Source organism: Anarrhichthys ocellatus, unplaced genomic scaffold (assembly GCF_004355925.1).
Source record: "Anarrhichthys ocellatus isolate YVR2014 unplaced genomic scaffold, GSC_Weel_1.0 scaffold14, whole genome shotgun sequence".
NCBI classification, from domain to species: Eukaryota; Metazoa; Chordata; class Actinopteri; order Perciformes; family Anarhichadidae; genus Anarrhichthys; species Anarrhichthys ocellatus.
Genome location: NW_022280044.1, coordinates 1,005,006 through 1,022,665, shown reverse-complemented (window position 1 = coordinate 1,022,665; position 17,660 = coordinate 1,005,006). Strand labels below are relative to the sequence as shown.

Below are 17,660 nucleotides of genomic sequence, written 5' to 3'. Positions count from 1 at the left end.
AATGTTTCTGGCTGCAATTAAGTGTTCACGGCAAAAAGAAAACATACAATTTGCATCCTTATAATTTGTTAATTAATTTATTCATGAATCACCATCGTGCCAGCTGATAGTTGTTACACTGTTCCTACAATATCGTCACGCGGTTACTGAATTGTTATGAAGGGGCAGACAGTTGGTTAATCAATCCGTATTGTATTTGTGTCCGACTCCTCGAGAGCTTTTACAACAAGTGTTTCTGGATGGTCGGGTCTAATAACAGGGAAGAGTGCTGGACAAGTCTTATACAACAACAAAATAATTAGTGAAATGCAAGAAAGAGATAATGTTAAAAAAATAGAAACCAAAATGTTTGGATATTATTTTTTTTTCTTTTGAGAAAAAGATACAAGACAGACGACTAAATAAATGCAATTTCATTTTTTTGTTAATAACACTACATACATTTATAAGACCACCACTAATTATGATTTAACCATTTGTGTGAAAAAAGGAACAGCAACAAAACTCCAAACCCAGATTGTAGCTGTTTTTTTCTGCTAACTGTACAGTATTTTTTAATGATTATCTAGACAACTCCCTAGCAAGCATTAGTCCTGTCACTGGTAAATCGAAAAAAGGTAGACTACACTGCAACACCCTATTTACAGTATATTATTTATATATTTATATTTATATATATATTTATATCACACTGGCTGTAATTATGACAAGATATATTCATGAGCATCATTAGTGCAAGGCATGAGTAAGACCTGTAAAAAGAGTTATTGATCACATATATGTATGCATGTGTGTGTGTGTTTGTGCATGTGTCGCTATGTGTAACATTATAGTGAGGGATCGGGACAGGAAAAAAAGTGTGCTCTCAACATAAGTGAGGGAGAGTTGGAACAGACTCTGTGCGTGTGTGCGCGCTTATGTACAATTATGTTTAGGTCTGAGTTGAGACCGAAGAAGTCAATGTAATGTGTGTGTTCATGTGCAAATGTGTGTTCAAACACACACACACACACATAAATGGGCACGTGTGTGTGTGTGTTTGTGTGAGTCTATGGGTGAAATCTGTCATCAGCCAGCCAGCCCAGGCCCAGTTTGTATACACACACGACACACAACTGTGTCTAAAGCACTCCCTAAACAAGAGAAGATGGCAAACAATTATGATTCAAAGGTGATTATGAAGCAGCCTTACATATTGCAACTCCCAACTCACTACCATCACCGTCGCTTTTTACCAGGTGCAAACCCAGCAGCGGTCCAGCAATATTAACACGATGGGAAAGGTAATCTGCATACACTAAATCATCCAAAGACAGAAACCAAGAGACCCCGGTAGAACCACAGGGACGGGTCTACACAAGATGTATGAAGGGACACTGCATCAGAAGATGGTGACACTGATGTGTCCCTCAGAGGAACATGTGCTTTGTTGTGGAGAAAGCTGGGTGTAACAGGGGTTTTTGCTGCGCTGCATTGGTCCTTGCAGACACTCAAGTCACAGAGTAAATACTGTGAAACATTGCACAATGCCAATCGGGACAGCTAGAAGCAGGCATGGCTCAGAATAGAGCCTTAGATAATGTTCACTCGTGCTACTTAGGTTTTAGTGGGGGAAAGGACATGGACAGGCGGCAGAATCTAAAAGGACTACGGTCTACAAATGTTTTCTAACTTTAAGATAAAAGGGTCCAAGTGACAGAGAGGTGTGGAGCTTAGGGTTTGTGTGTCTCTCTCTCTCTCTCTCTGCCTTTCCATCTTTATTAGATTCACAAGAATACACCACCTCTTCTCTAATAGACCAATTTCTGTGCTACTGCAGACAAACGGGTTTTAGTTTTTCTATTTTAGGCCATGTAAGTATATAGGTTTGTGCTACCATAGCGAACAATAAGTAACAAAATAATAAAAAACAACAACAGAAGACTGGTATTAGAAATGCAGTAGTAAAGTCTTAAAGTATCGCAAAAACAGGGAAGTAACCACTTCCTCTAAATGAAACTCATATCTACAAGTGAAGAAGGTTGACAATGGAAGGCAAGGAACACTAATGTCTCTAGTATCTGCTGTCATTAATCGATCAATAAGAATTGATAGATGTAACAAGCTGGATAGCAGAAAGCAGGAAAGAATTGTTAAGGGGCTTAACCAGGTAGCAGCAGAACCATGATGGCGGGAAAGTGGCAAAGCCATGTGGAGAAATCAGTGTAATACCATTGACTTGAAGAGGGTGGGGGGGCACAGCTCATCGTTTCGCAGATCAGAGAATTGGAGATAAGAGTACAACACATTGCATTAATGCGGTGGCATTCAGGGCATCTGCCGCATTAGTTACTGCTCTACAGGTTGGTTGGAAGGAAGGCGTTCTTCACGTTAGTTACTGCAGCACGGAGCCTTGGCTGGCTGGGCAGCTTCTGTCAGGTCCACTCCCCGGTTCCGCCCGCTATTGGGTCCTGGAGGCTGTGGCTCACTCTTCGGCAATCTCTTTGCTGTAGGGGAAAAAAAAAAAAAAATTAACAACAATAAAAGAAACTTTAACTTTGCAGGGTGCATAAATTAAAAATGGAATAACTTAATGTAAATCATGTCAAATAACAGTGGGATTCATTAATACCTGCCTATCTACGTATATACAGTGATGCAAACACATGGTAGAAAAAGAAAAAAGGGGGAGGAGAGCAACCCAGAGTAGAAAAAAAGGCAGCGTAATATCATAAAAACATGTGATGAAGGCCTGTGCTGTATGTCTAAATAAATAGGCAATTCTATTTAATATACGCAGATGAATTACTGTCAGACAGATGTTAAGGAGCAAATTTCATTATATATTTTCAGAAAGAGAAAAAAAAAACATAACTAGGCTTCTTGTGTGTTTTAGCCCACACAGTCTGTAAATAGCTATTCATATTCATACATTTATATTTCTGACTGATTAGAACTTTTGACCGTATTTATTGTTATGTAATTACAGTTTCACTGAAAGGTTTATCAAGACAAGCAACAATGATGATAAACTGTTTTACTAGACACTTAAATGCACTCTTATTCAACGAAATACACCAAGATAATTTAAGGAAGAATATGTTTTAATCCCATGTGTTATCGAGCCTATGTATTGTTTTTTAATTAAATTGTTTATAAAATAAACGCTTACTGCGAGATCGTCATGTTGCTGCCACCGGTGTTTTCCAAAGTAGCCCGTATAATGAGGACGTCCCCTGGCTATGCAGGGGACGTCGCAAATTGACGAGAAAAAAGGCGTTAGTCGCCGTAACGCGGGTTGTTTGTATCACTATACATCTATATATCTGTACCACTCTGGAAAAGTACTGTCAAAATCTATGAATAAAGTGTCAATAATTACCCACCAATAGCCATAAATATCTCATTCACGTTCATAGATGTCTTGGCCGATGTCTCCATGAAAAGTAAGCTGTTGTCATCTGCGTAGGACTGGGCATCCTGTCAACACAACGTCAACACCAGGAGTTTTCAATATGACATGCATTCAGTGACAACAAACAAGAATTAGATGGTGGTATAGAGACTGCAAGTCCTGGTAGGGAAGACTAATGCAACTAATCACTTGTTGCATACGTTCTGGATGTAATAACATTAAACCAAACAAAGACAAAACCAAGATATCCATGAGGAGAAGTAGTAGATCAGTATTCACAAGAAATGCAAGAACTAAGACCGAGTGTTAAGACAGCTGTTTGTTTGCTCTGACCTGGAAGTCAACAGCTCTCTTGCTGGCTAGGTCAGCCTTGTTGCCTGACAGAGCGATGACAATGTTCGGGCTAGCTTGTCTTTGCAGCTCCTTCACCCAGTTCTTTGCCCGCGCAAAAGACTCCTACAAATAGAAGAACAGTGCAATCTGTCAATACCTTCATGTGATCAGTAACTTCAAAAAGAGATTTCCTTTCAAAATCTGACATTTCCATATCGGCCACCAGCTGGATTTGAACTACAGCTTGTTGTTCTGAAGTAATTACTCACTCCATCTTGAGGGCATGATTATGGTAAGTATCATCTGTACAACTGTAATAGTGAAAGTAAGACGTAAGAAGTTCGTCAGGGGCGAATAAACGTGCCTCGTTTGTGATGTCGTAGACCACGATGGCCGCCTGTGCTCCTCTGTAATACATGGGCGCCAAACTGTGGTAACGCTCCTGACCTGCAGTGTCCCAGATCTCAAACTTCACTGTTGTGTCATCTAAACACACCGTCTGGGTGAGAAAGGCAGCTGAAAAGACAGAATAAGGTGAGGAGGGAGTGAGTATTAGATAATGAATATTTACACACAATATGTTTTATAATGCTGTGTAAACATTACAGGTCATGAATATATGAAAACAAAGCATTGTCCGTTTTCCCATTATGCGAAATAAACACATCAAATATAATATAACAAAAATTCAGCTGAAGTGAAAAAGATGACTTTTGTCCCTCAATTCAGGGGCTACTTTACGAATGTGGTCATAATCCTGACTATAAAATAAAATGGTTTACTTCTACAAATTCTTTGTGACAATCGTGACAATAGCAAAGCACCCAATTGGCTCTAAGGAAGTGCACCTGTCATAAATATCACATAATTGCATCACAACCAACTGGCAGCCCATGAGCAATAGCCTGGTTTGTTGATATGAAACTCACCTCCTATCGTGCTCTCCTGGAATTCATGGAACTGACCCTTGACGAAGCGGAGCACTAAGCTGGACTTCCCAACAGCTGACTCCCCCAAGAGCACCAGCTTAAACTGACAGATCTTGTTCCCCGCATTGGGTCCATTGGGTCTCGTAGCTCCTCCCCGATTGGCCATGACCTAGTCAGATCCCCCGGTGTCCTGTGTGCCAAACCTCACTATCAGGACTTCTGCTGCAAGAAAGCAAGAGAAGAAAGAGTTTATGGACGATGGACGAGTAATGAAGATATGTTGAACGCATTACTCCGTGCAAAAAGACAAAATAATCAAAACCTACTGAGAGTTATTATTTTGTGCGAGCAGTTAGTGGTGGTTTCAAGAAATACGGTAATATTCAGCGTGAATTAGAGATATTGGCTTGATCTGCCAAAGGGTGACATGTATAAAATGCATTCAAAACGTTAACACTGGGAGAAAGTAGCGAGACCAATCTACATGGCGTAAGTGAACAAGGTGCAGACTATGTTACTCAAACTGTGCAGTATACAAGTCTAAGCCGTGGCCTTTTCACTGGCTTGCCTTACTCAACATGTGATATTGAGCATTTCTAGAATTCTGAAGAACATTGGGAGAACAGAATCCAAACATTAAGATGTTTAGATGCAGTTCAACAAGACTATAGAATAATAAATCGGTGTACTTTGCCAAATAAGGGGAGTGACAATTTGTGGTCTATTTAGAATAAGATCATGCAATAAATAATAAATAATAAAGAAATACATAAAAACAAAATTGAAAAAAATATATAAAATAATACAAACTAGAGCTAGACTAATAACAGGGTATTAGTAGTACTGCACATACTTAATATGGAGGCTCTACTTTAAGCACCTTACTACAATGGATCAGTTTAGTGATTATTGGTCAAGTCCTTAATTCATATTTTTGGGATATATCTATGTATTGGAGTAACAGCAGCATAGTTTGAGACGCTCTCTTTTCTATTATTAATACATTTGGATAGTCTCAAGCCCCACCTGTCAAACTGTCAATAACAACCATGTGAACTGAAAACAGAGCCAATTTAGTGAAAGTGATGCATTTCACACCCCTACTTTCAAATTACAAATTGAAGCTTTAGCCCTGTAGTATCACACTTTTTAACATCTTGCATTTTACAAGTTTTTGCATAAGTTTCATATATTTCATATATACAGAGCTGGCTTCTGCAGAACTTCCACAACAACACTGCAGTTTTTGTAGCATCCTTTTAGTCATGTTTTTTCACTGCAAAAGGAGAAAATGTCGCAAATTTCACGACTGAAAGCAAAAAAAACTTTACATTAAAATTATGCATCGATTGAATTCAAATATTATCAAAATGTGTTCACAATGTATGCTATAATTCCTTGCTTTTTGTCTTTCAGTTATAAAAAAGTAAATAAAATTTGTGAAATGATGTTTAAAAGTCATTTCAATACAGCCAATTACCTCTATGGTTAAAGCACCTCAAACATGCATTTAAATATAACTGTCATTGTTGACATTCAGTTACAAACAAGTAAGTGTTCCTTGACTTTACATACGACATTATCAAAGAGGAAGCGCCACCAAAACCAAAAACAATTCCATAAATCAAAGGAGACCTTGTAAAGAATCCCAGAGTTTCACTCACCCACATCACTTGGAAGAAGGTCTGTATGGATACATGCCACACATTCATGCATTGCTTAGTAACTTACTTAGGATCGAACTGCTGACTAATTTGTTCAACAGATGGCTGTTGTCAAGAGGTAAATGTGTTGTCCGATTTGCCAAAAAGTTTCCCGAACATGATCTGTTGAATATTATCCCTGATCATTCACCGTGTTCACCCTCCCACCAATTCCTTATCCAGGAGATAGATAATATGCGTACTAACAAAAACACAGATACCTTATCATACTCACATATGCAATACAGTACAATGGCTATGCAAAAAAAAAAAAAAAAGCATAGTAGCTAATTGTTATATTGTTCTCTGTGGGGTGTTCATGGCCTCAATAGTCAGACATTATTTTTATGTTGCAATACCAAAGGATCTGCTGATTTATTTACAACATATGGAGGGATTTTGCTCAAAAACACCTGTCAAAGCATTGTATTAAAATACCCCAAAAAATCAGGAATGGAGGAATAACAATTTCCTCTTGAATAAACCAGACCCGAGAGATCGTTTCCGAGGTACTTAGGTCCGACATTTATCCTTTAACCAAGAATATTTTACAATAATTATTTTAAACGCAGACAAGCAAGAAGAAAACAACAATGCATTATGAACTGCTGCGTAAAAACACTGTCAACAAACGCTGCGCACTGCAATGCTCACTAAATATGTGACTGACGTTAGTTGACTGTAAACACACTTTACTCCTGTTGGCTGTAGCCAGCCATCTGTTTGATCTCAGACGGGATGGCAGTTTTCAAATTGTTTTGTTGTCTAGCTAGTTGGTTTAGCGTACTTGCTGTTAGCCAATCATAGCTTTTTAACTGGACAATAACATTGGCGTTAGCCTCCCAACCGCTCAGCTAACAACGACGCATAAAACAAATACGGTGGGTTAACAAGATAGTCGTTGTATGGCTAGAAAACGTTATCAAAATGAAATGTTGTGCTGGTTTGCTTAAGTTATTTAATGGGGAGTAGACAACCCTCAAATAATAAGCACCAACATTAGCTTGCTAGCACTATTAGCATTCCACCCACTGATGATTCCAACCATTTAGTGTTAGCTGTTAGCCGTCACACAGTCAACTGTTGGCAACCCCCAGACTTCACTAGCACCTTGCTAACGGCACCACGGCAACACAAAGAGGAACAGTTGTACTCGGCAAGACGTGACAAAGGCCTGCATTTCTGCATTCCCTTAGCTATCAAACATCTCCGACATTAGCTGGAGGCAGCTAGCCACAGAGCTAGCCAACGTTAGTGCCCGATGAGCGTTAGCTCGTCAGCTGGACACCACAACTCGTAGATTCATGTCAAGTACACTACCTGAGAGCCGACGATGTTTGGGACTTTAGATACCACTGCTGTAGTATTTACACAAGGAGCCCGGGACACTGTGGTGGGGTGGTGTTGGGAAACCAAGAAAATAATTTCAACAACCCCGTCACGTCTCCTCCTTTCTTTCTTTCTTCTCGCAACTTCCCCTTAGAACCAAAACACAAACAAGTTCTTCCGCCCCCCTCGTGCCACGTCACACAGCACGCCTGCGCTCCAGAAATGACTTTCTGATGATGATAACAATAACTGCACCTTTGTTTTTTTTAATATGTATTGCACAATTATATATATTGATAATATTGCATTGTTAAACAGTCACATTTGATATTGGTATTTGATATAAATATGCCTTTATGTCGTTTATAAAAAGGAACAAAACTGAGGTGGGATACAAAGAACACTGTGATGTGTCCATAAATACAGATCAATATGTATGTCTAGATAAGGCAGGTTTTGTTATTAATAATAAACAAGCTACTGATGTTTAAAGCTGTAGTTCACAACCATCTTTGCTTGTGACCCATTCTTTTTTGACCCCCATCACACAAAGTTGCGAACAGATCAATGATTTTACCTTATTAAACTATTTAATTTTCATAAAGTATAGTATCATACATGCAATATTAGAGTTACAGTATATATGGTACTATCATGCATTGTATCTATATGCATATATATATGCGTGAATGTATGTATATATGTATGTATACACAAGTACATTGGAGGTAAGAGTGATGTGATGTTTGAGCAAGACACAGCGAAAAGTGGAAGTGAAACAAGCCTTTTGTGACGTATTCTAAAAAAATGTAGATTACATGAACACCCATCTAGAATCATTATCTAGAAACACATGTGATCAATATATAAGCTCTTGCCTGAAATCTATCACATGGGGTGAATACATATGTATGCAAATGGTAAGTATTTGAATGAAGGTCTGCAGCATTTCACAGCTGACGGGAGAGAGCTGTAGTACAGTGACACAGCCAATAGGTGGCGGTATAGCAAAATTAATCTCAGAGTTTAACTAGGCGAAGAAAGCTCCGCCCTGATTCTTCTTCTCTTCCGGTTAAGGCCGTATCAGCACGTTTTATTTATTGTGGAATATATATATATTTATACCTCGTTAGTGTTGTGGCCTATTTTATGACCGGGACATAATAACACGTTGTTTATCTAACGGTCAGTTTCATATAGCTCGCAAAGACTGAACAAACTGAGCAGCGGCCAGTCATGGAGGAGCTAGTGGAGACACCAGAGGAGCAGCTGGCAAAGCAGCACCGCAAGGAAAAGAAAGATATGCAAGGTAGCTAACCTCTACTGTTTTCACGTTCACTGGCAGCTTGTTTGCATCTCATGTGCTGTTTTATTTCTTGGTATTTAGCACGATCCAGCCACCAGCAAGCCAAGTAGTAGTTTGGAAAATGTCATTTCACAAAGCAAACCTACTAGGACAGTGTTGTCATTCTGAGGTGTTTGCCAGTCCCTTTTTTTTTTTTTTTTTTTTTTTTTTTTTTTTGCAAGTAGCTCACAATGGTTGTAGTTTTAGGGGTACAATTCACATTGAATGAAAAGAAAAGAGCTGATGCACACAGATCTATGGGCTCTTTGTGTCATGCTATGTAGGTTACATTATTTTAATTCATGGAAGGAGGTGCAGCAGCAGATGCTTTTTTATTTTTGTATTTCTTGTAACCAATAAGCTAATATTTAGGTACATCAATACCATCTGTGAGTGTATTCTTCTTCTTGTTGATCATCCTGGCAATCTAATTTATTTTTAACTTTTCTAATGATCAGCCAGCCCCATATGAGAGCTCTATTCTGTATTTAGCATCGAGGCGTTATTTAAGTATTGTTTTGTCATGACTGCACTTGTGCTTCATTTTCAGCTAATATCCAGAGCATGAAAAATGCAATCCCCAAAAATGACAAGAAAAGGAGGAAACAGTTGACAGAGGAGATTGCAAAAATTGAGGCTGACCTCAGCCAGAAACATGAGGAAGAATTGATGCAACTCCAATCGACAACCAACACGGAGGTTACTATTCAAATCTCTTGGCTATGCAATAAGAAACATGGCTGCCTTAAAAAGATGTACCCTTTTGAATGCAGTCCCTATATAAATGATTGCACAACAAGTATTTACAAAACACATGTATTGTTCTAAACTAGATACATGTATGTATTGGAAGTGCACATAGTTGCATTCGATCAGTTGGGAGGTACATTGTCAAATAAACAAATGAGCATACAGAGTATGCACAGAATGTTTTGTTTTGTTTGTATCTGATTATGCGAACATAAAGTCTGTTTATTAGACAAATGTCAATGTGCAACATAACCAAAGCTCTCATCACTCCATGTTAAAAGGTGGAAGAGGTGTTAAATGGAGTGGAGACCATGAAGGTGGACGATGGAGAAGAAGAGGAGGGGAAACAATCACGTGTAACCAAGGCCCAGAAAAGAAGGGTGAGATACAGGCTACATCCACACTACTCCGTTTCCATTTGGAAACATATATGTTTTGCTGTCGTATTTTTTTTTTTTTAACTAAGCAACTTCCTGTTTACATCGACACCCACGCGCATGCCCATTGTACATGAAGAATCACGTGATATTTAAGTACTAATTAAAGCTGCGAGCAGCGATGAACGGGCCCTCGCAATCTGCAGCGCGTCGGGGGTGCCGGTGGGACTCCGGCCTGCGCGGTCGAGAACGTCCGCGACCGTCTGACGGCGCGTCCGCGAGTGAGACGGATTTAATCCCGCGTGGACCGCCTGATGCTGGAAATGATGCTTTGCAAATAGTCCGATGCTTCCTGTATCCGCTGCCTGGCGCTACAGAACACGTGCAAACATGCATCATGTAGCTCTGTGTAAAATGTAAACCACATTGTGTAAAAGTCATGTAAATCGGAGGTGTTTATCACAAAATCCAGATTTCCTTTCGCCAGCAGGTGGTGCTGTGAGTATAAGTGAAAATGAGCTTGTATACATCCTCAGGCCATGAGTGTTATCAAGCATGTGAAGTTTGGGACTGTTTGGAACAAGTCCAGCTGAGTTACATCATCTTTTTTCATGGGGAATCACGTAAAGTAGCCGCCCGCTACGGCTAAACGATTCTGTCAAACGTAAAGCTTTTGATAACTTTTAATCACAACGCTCTTGACATGGTACTGACAAAATTTTAAGTGGATCTGATGAAGTCCCTAGGAGGAGTTCGTTAAAGTATAGCGACTAGAAATAGGCCAAAATCTATTTAAAAATGACACATAAATGAAACTGGACGACTTCCGGTAGGGTTTAGAGCATGGTCCCAAGAGACTTATATTTAAATCTCCACAGGATACATCTGCCTACCACGTTTCAAACATGTAGCTCAAACGTAGCGCTGGGGCTGCTGTTTTGAAATATTGTAGGGGGCGCTATAGAGGCAATTCAAAACGGACAAGCCTAAAACCCATATACACTATGTCTTCCTATGACCTATGACACATGTACAAAGTTCCATGAGTTTTTGAGCATCCCAAGTCACTAAACCATCAGCTTCCTTTTTCATGGCGAACGATGGGTCGCCACGGCAACAGCCTTCAACGAAAACGCACAATATTCATGATGATGCATCATCAATGTCTTAAGGCTATCCTTACCAAATTTGAGACTCATCAAGTCAACTGGCTAGGAGGAATACATAAAAGTATAAAATATGACATTTCCTTTAGCCAGTAGGCGGCGCTATGAGTTATTGAATTTTTTTCAATTGAAGTATCTTCAGACTTGAAGTAGCATCATGCATAAGAAGTTTTGTGTGGATTAGATAATGTACCTTGGAGTTATAACAACTTATAAGAACTTATTTTTTCAAAAACAATGAGGCAAAATGGCCGCCACGTCAAGGTTCTTCGATAAACTCTCGATTTTGATAACTTTTAATCACAAAGGTCTTAAGAGCATCCTGACCAAAGGAGAAGTTGATCGCATAAATTCTCTAGGAGGAGTTCGTTAAAGTATGAAGGCTGAAATCTGCAAAAAGTGACAAAAAGCACAACTTCGATGGTTTACTGTAGCGCCCCCTAGTTGTTGAATGCAAAATAAATCTCAGGATATGTTAGAGGATGCAATGTGCACATATGCTGAAAATCTGGTAATTTTAGGACAAACGGTTTAGAAGTTATATGTATTGATATTAAGCCACGCCCCTAAGAAGTTTATTGGTCCATATCTTGTAAACGCTAAGAGATATCAAAACGTTTTTGATAACGTTTGATGATCTAAATCCAATAATGGTCCACAACAAATTAAGTAGTAATCAGACCCAGCATGTAGGAGGAGTTTGCAAAAATGTGTTTTACACTAAATTCAATATGGCGGAAAATCTAAGTAGGCGGAGCTTATGGGTCTGAGAGGCGTTTTTGTATATCTAGCGGAATAGGACATTTGTGTTAAATTTCAAGTCAATCGGAGATACTGGCCGAGGGGCGTCGCCGGTCCGACTTGTAGGGGGCGCTAGAGAGCCATTTTTTTACACAGAAAGATGCATCCTTTTTCAGATGGCTATTTTCACCAGACCTGACAAGTCCCAAAAATTTGATGAGTTTTTATGCATGGCAAGTACCCCCAAAATGCTCCTAAAGTGTAAAAATCAAATTCATAATAATAATAATAATAATAACCCTTACAGTTTCAATAGGGCCTTTGCCGGCCCGACGTTGTCGGTTGCTCGGGCCCTAATAAAACATTAGTTGTATTTACGTGATGTTCTCCAGGACAAGAAGGCTGCCCAGGAGAAGGAGAGAGAGAGCCGGATAGCAGAGGCCGAGGTACAAAACCTGCAGGGTGTGAGGCACCAGGAGGGTTTAAAGCTGGCTCAGAAACTCGCACAGCAACAGCTTCAGATCAAGGAGATCTCCTCTGATGGCCACTGCATGTATCGTGCCATTGAAGATCAGCTGGCACAGCGTTCAGAGGTACGTCATCTTGTTACAGGAATATTGTAGCTGTACTTTGAATACCTAATCTCAATGTGAAAAGCAAAAGTGCTGTCTACATTTCTTGCCTCTGCACTGTCTGTTGTTGCTTCAATTGCAAATAGCACAATGTTGCTCTGACAGACTTTCAACAACTTTCAAAGTTCATACATATATTATTAGCAAAGTCCATACACTGAGTACATATTGTCTTCTGTTTTATTCCAGCCTGGGTCAATCACGAGTGTGAAAGACCTGCGGTCCAGCACCGCTGAGCGCATGAGAGGCCATGCTGACGACTTCCTCCCTTTCCTCACCAACACCAACACTGGTGACATGTACACAACAGGTAACACTTTGATCTTTGTTTTAGTTTTCAGAAACAATCAGTCATAGAAATTCCATGATATGAAACAGTGAGTTTTAATATGTACAGTATGCACAATATGCACAGTAATCTTGCTAGTGTTTGTGTGTGTTTTGGTTTCCAGATGAGTTTGAGAAATACTGCAGTGACGTGGAGCACACGGCAGCTTGGGGTGGACAACTGGAAGTGAGTTGTTGGAGTTTGTCACAGATGCACTGTGCGGTTACTCTTTGTGCTTTTCAATCTTTTTTTTTTTTTTTTAACATGTCTTTTCCCCCCCAACAGTTGCGAGCTTTGACCCAAGTTCTTCACTTGCCAGTGGCAGTGATCCAGGCCGACTCCGCAACTATAAAAATTGGGGAGGAATTTGATAGTAAACCCATCACCCTTGTGTACGTTGTATACATGTTGTTATGTTTGTCAGGACTCAGATTTCATTAGCATAATTGTTAAAAAATATATATAGTTAAATTAGTAGGAACATGTATTATAATATATGAAGCTGAAAACATTACATGTACTGACTGTACTTGTTCATGTAGGACGTTAACATGACAGTTTTGGACCCTCATATTAAGGCGTTGATGATCAGGCAGCACACTAAAGCAGCTGTAGACAGACAAACTTTATAACTTTAATATATGCATTAACTTCATTAAATGTCACATTCTGATAAAACCTTTCAGAATTTTGAAAGGTTTATCTCAGACCTCTTGACTCACAGAATATATTTTCTCATTGTTTGCAGCTATATGCGTCATGCCTATGGACTAGGAGAGCACTACAATTCTGTGGAGGTGCTGAAGGACCCAGCCAATGCAGAGGACAGCTGAGAGACAGCTCAGTCTTGGTGTGATATTAATCAATGTGTGTAATGCAGAGTGTGTTCACACCACTAAGGGTCCCTAAATACAAATGTATTTGGAGGGAGACCCCCCCCCCCCCCTCCCCACCATTGAAGACAAGCTGAGGTTAACAGAGAATATTGCTGTTTTCAGGGTGGCTTCAACACACAATGGTCAAAAGATATCAGTGGGGAGTGTAAAATCTAGTTCTGAAAACGCTATCATTGTGCTAATAAAATGTAGCATAAGTAACGTGTTATTGATTTGACACTGGACGGCCTTGGTCCTAATGACCTCCGGAGTTCACTTTAGTCAATTTTGGGAAGCAATGGTGTACAGCCTACCTATCGCATCAGGTGGCACTACTTTAATGAGGGGTTGTTGAACTTCTGCAATGTTTTCGGAATGAACTGAATTGTGGAACTTGTAAATCATATCAATGTTACATAAACATATACAATACTAATAAGGTATGTCACTGCTGTATTTTTGGGGGCATGGTATAACCAGATTTTGAAAGAATACCGTTTTCAGTATTAGACTGTGAAAGCTGGCTATTCTGTTCCTTTAACTTAAGGTGATCATACGGCATGCAGGCATATGCACATCTATTCATTCATGTTTAGCAACAATTATCTGTACAAAAAGATAAACACTTACCTACACACTACTGTATCAATTCTTTATTTCTACATGGATAGGACATTTTGACCACAAATGGTCTCTCAGGCCAATTCAAGTTGTCAGTTTAATAAAATAGTTGGTAATGTCTGCCTAATGTAAAAACGAAAATATCTACAATGAAACACTCATTACCTCGCATTTCATCATTGAATACTGTTGGAACATACCAGTGGTGGAAAGTAAATACGTACATTTACTTTATTACTACAAGTTACTACAAGTATTTATATTTCTTATTCATTATTATAATTATATCTATTTAAATATAAATTATTTGTTTGACAAATATAATTGCTAGTTACTATTTAGTTTAAAGTTTCACATTCAAAACATGTTAAATTAAAAAAATATTCTAATGTATGAAAAACCGATGCACCACACTGCCGTAATTTACTGGATTCAGAAAAAATAAATCTAGTTTGACGAAGTGTTCGATGAAGTCATGTGGTTTATGTATCTTTGGCAAATCAAGAAAAGATACCGTGGCTCCTGCAAAACGAAAACAAACGAAGGCCCTCTGAGGTGCATGCTGGACCTATACCTGCACATAAACCCGAAGTGCCTGTAGTGCTTCCCAATTCTTACAAACAAGAGGAAAAACAGAAGAAATCAATCTAATAAATACCAAACTCTCAAATAATAATTTAACAGTAAATCAAGTATTTCAGACTAGCTTTCAGTGCTTGTATTTGTAATGTAGTTGTATATTGAGGTATTTCTACATCTACTTAAGTAAAGAGTCTAAGTAGTTCCTTGTACTGGATAATGCTGTACAGTGAGAATTGTACATTAGTATCATCAACAAACTGAAGCGCGCGGTAACACCCTGCTCTGCTCAGCGGTCACCACTAGAGGCCGCTATCTCCTCAAAGTCTATCTTCATCGACGTGTCGAGAAGCGTCTTGTCGCCATGATGAGAGCTTTATATGGCAAAGCAACGTCTTTAACTTTGAGTTCCAAACAAAATAAAGGTCGTTCCCACGTGTGTTTCCAGAATAACAAACCTGTTGAACAACAACTCTGTCAGCACCCTGCCTGCGGAGCTGCTCTCTCTACAACACGTGAGTCTTCCCCCGTTTGTTTGCTCCAAGCTCATCTGTTTGCTGGAAATGTTCCAAAAAAACTCTTTAAGTGTTTTACACACCGCGCAGATTTGTGATTAAATGCTTTTCTTTTTGCAAAGCCTGCAAGCTAGCTGAGCTGAATGTGGGAAATAATGCCTTGAATGAGGTTCCTGCTGTTTTGGGCCATCTGGAATCATTGAAGAAACTGTATCTGTTCAGCAACCAAATTATAGCCGTGCCACCTGATGCGATAGGTAGGTTCTCTCTGTTCTGAATGATTAGCACCTCGGAAGATTTGTTTAAAAGAACAAAGCTTAAGTATTGTCATATTTATATTTTACAGATGGTTTACGAAACCTTGTTGTGCTCAATCTGAACCACAACCAGATTCAAAGACTTCCACCAGAGATTAAAAGGTATAGGCCACATTTATGGCACCATGCTATCCAAGAACTACATACCTGCAATAGTAGGTTCTAAAGACCACTACCGCCATGTTCCGACTGTTACATTCACTCATGCAGCTGCATGAGTGATGCTGATGCTGGAGAATACAGTGTGATGAATCAGATCTCGCCTAACGTCTGCTGTGTGAATACAATGCTGTGAAGATTAGCCTACTTTAGAAATATAATGTTACAGATTACCAGTTACTGCAATAAGTAATGTAACTATTTGTAATTACTTCATCAACGTACTGATTACATTTGATGACTCTTTGATTACTTTTCTAAAGTAATGTCTTAAACTGGGTAATAAATAAAAAACTAAATAAAAACAGTGAGTGTATTATCAACAAACTGAAGCGCACACACACACACACACACTAACGTAACTCCATTACATACTAGTGTCTTCCCAACAATGCTTACATGTTAGGCTAAATTTAATTGATTGTTGACTTATAACTGACTTGTTTTAATCTCTATCCCAAGAAATGGTCAAATGAACGCCACAAAGGGTTTAAGAATATTGTGTTTCTGGGTTAAACAGAATTAAAGCAAACCTCTCTATAGCATTAGTTTGAGTAGGCTTCGACGTCTGAGTGTGCTGGACAATAAGCTGGAGGAGGTCCCTGTTGAGTTGGCTCATCTCACCGGGTTGACTGAGATAAACTTAATAATTTGTCCTGGCTCCCTCAGCAGCTGTACCAGTGTAAAGACCTAACCAAGCTGCATGTAGCCAGAAACAAGCTGACCAGCCCACCAGAGGTGGGTATTCGCTGGTGTGATGTTTACTTTTTTTACGGTACAATGCGTCACCTACATAACCAAAACACCTACCGTATACATTTCACTCAGGGAATTGGGGCATTGGCAAAACTCCAAGTCCTGGAGGTGGCTGGAAACAAGTTGTCCATGTTCCCTGTTGAGGTACAGTATACAGTATGAGCTAATTCAGCACTGTGAACCACTGACTGTGAGCCGATGTCATCAGTGCAGGATGCGGAAGTGCTTACGTTAAAGGTAAAGTGTCACAGAAGTACAGACAGAACACTCAGAATATGTATTACTCTTCTGTGTAAGATACCTCCCAATATGTCTTTGTGTTTATTCAGTAACATTGTATTGGTGTAATTGCTTCACCTCTTGTCTTGTGGGAGGACAGGTACCGGTCCTCTCTGTTCCACATGATGCTTCGCCACTACCCAACCCTGACTGCCCTGTTGGCCAATGGCAGCTGTTGTGCGCTCTGTCTGGACCCCTTTCTCCCCACCTGGCTGGAGTGTGTGCATTTTATCAGCCTGAAGAAGGTTGGTTGAATATGTTTGTCCTACGATCATTGCTTTAGGGGATTGTGTAAAATGATGTTCATCAAAATATGATTCTCTAGCCCCTTGACATAGGAAGAATATAGTGGCTCATGTAATTAAATGTGCATTGTCTTTTTTTTTAAATGTGTGTTACAGGACATGAAAATGAGGAGTTTGCAGACTATTCCAGTGCTTGCATAAGTGCCTAAATATGGATGGACACTTCTATTATGGTGTTGCTACAAGATAAATACAAGTTAATTAAAAAAGGTACTGCTCATGATCTC

At 39.4% G+C, this 17,660-nt stretch overlaps 3 protein-coding genes across 4 annotated transcripts; 2 read left to right on the top strand and 1 right to left on the bottom strand.

Annotated features, from left to right (window-relative positions):
• Positions 1–61: 61 nt before the first annotated feature.
• Positions 62–7,840, bottom strand: LOC116387086 (ras-related protein Rab-5A). Of its 2 annotated transcripts, none has more exons than XM_031853866.1 (6): positions 7,680–7,840; positions 4,657–4,878; positions 4,092–4,243; positions 3,728–3,850; positions 3,366–3,459; positions 62–2,486 (listed from the first exon to the last, which is right to left on the bottom strand). In XM_031853866.1, exons 2-6 carry the CDS (start codon positions 4,820–4,822, stop codon positions 2,371–2,373), a joined length of 651 nt encoding a protein of 216 aa, XP_031709726.1. In that variant the 5' UTR covers positions 4,823–4,878; positions 7,680–7,840; the 3' UTR covers positions 62–2,370. The 2 variants fall into 2 exon arrangements, with proteins under 2 accessions (XP_031709726.1, XP_031709727.1); XM_031853867.1 differs by having other exon boundaries at positions 4,657–4,875.
• A 925-nt stretch (positions 7,841–8,765) lies between these two features.
• otud6b (OTU deubiquitinase 6B) lies at positions 8,766–14,338 on the top strand. The gene is made up of 8 exons (XM_031853865.1): positions 8,766–8,997; positions 9,584–9,732; positions 10,065–10,163; positions 12,460–12,660; positions 12,889–13,009; positions 13,152–13,213; positions 13,313–13,419; positions 13,776–14,338. Exons 1-8 carry the CDS (start codon positions 8,925–8,927, stop codon positions 13,858–13,860), a joined length of 897 nt encoding a protein of 298 aa, XP_031709725.1. The 5' UTR covers positions 8,766–8,924; the 3' UTR covers positions 13,861–14,338.
• A 983-nt stretch (positions 14,339–15,321) lies between these two features.
• lrrc69 (leucine rich repeat containing 69) lies at positions 15,322–17,382 on the top strand. Its single transcript, XM_031854227.1, has 8 exons — positions 15,322–15,326; positions 15,551–15,621; positions 15,752–15,874; positions 15,964–16,036; positions 16,145–16,211; positions 16,763–16,831; positions 16,922–16,998; positions 17,229–17,382. The coding sequence occupies exons 1-8, from the start codon at positions 15,322–15,324 to the stop codon at positions 17,380–17,382; spliced, it is 639 nt and encodes a 212-aa protein (XP_031710087.1).
• Positions 17,383–17,660: the final 278 nt, after the last annotated feature.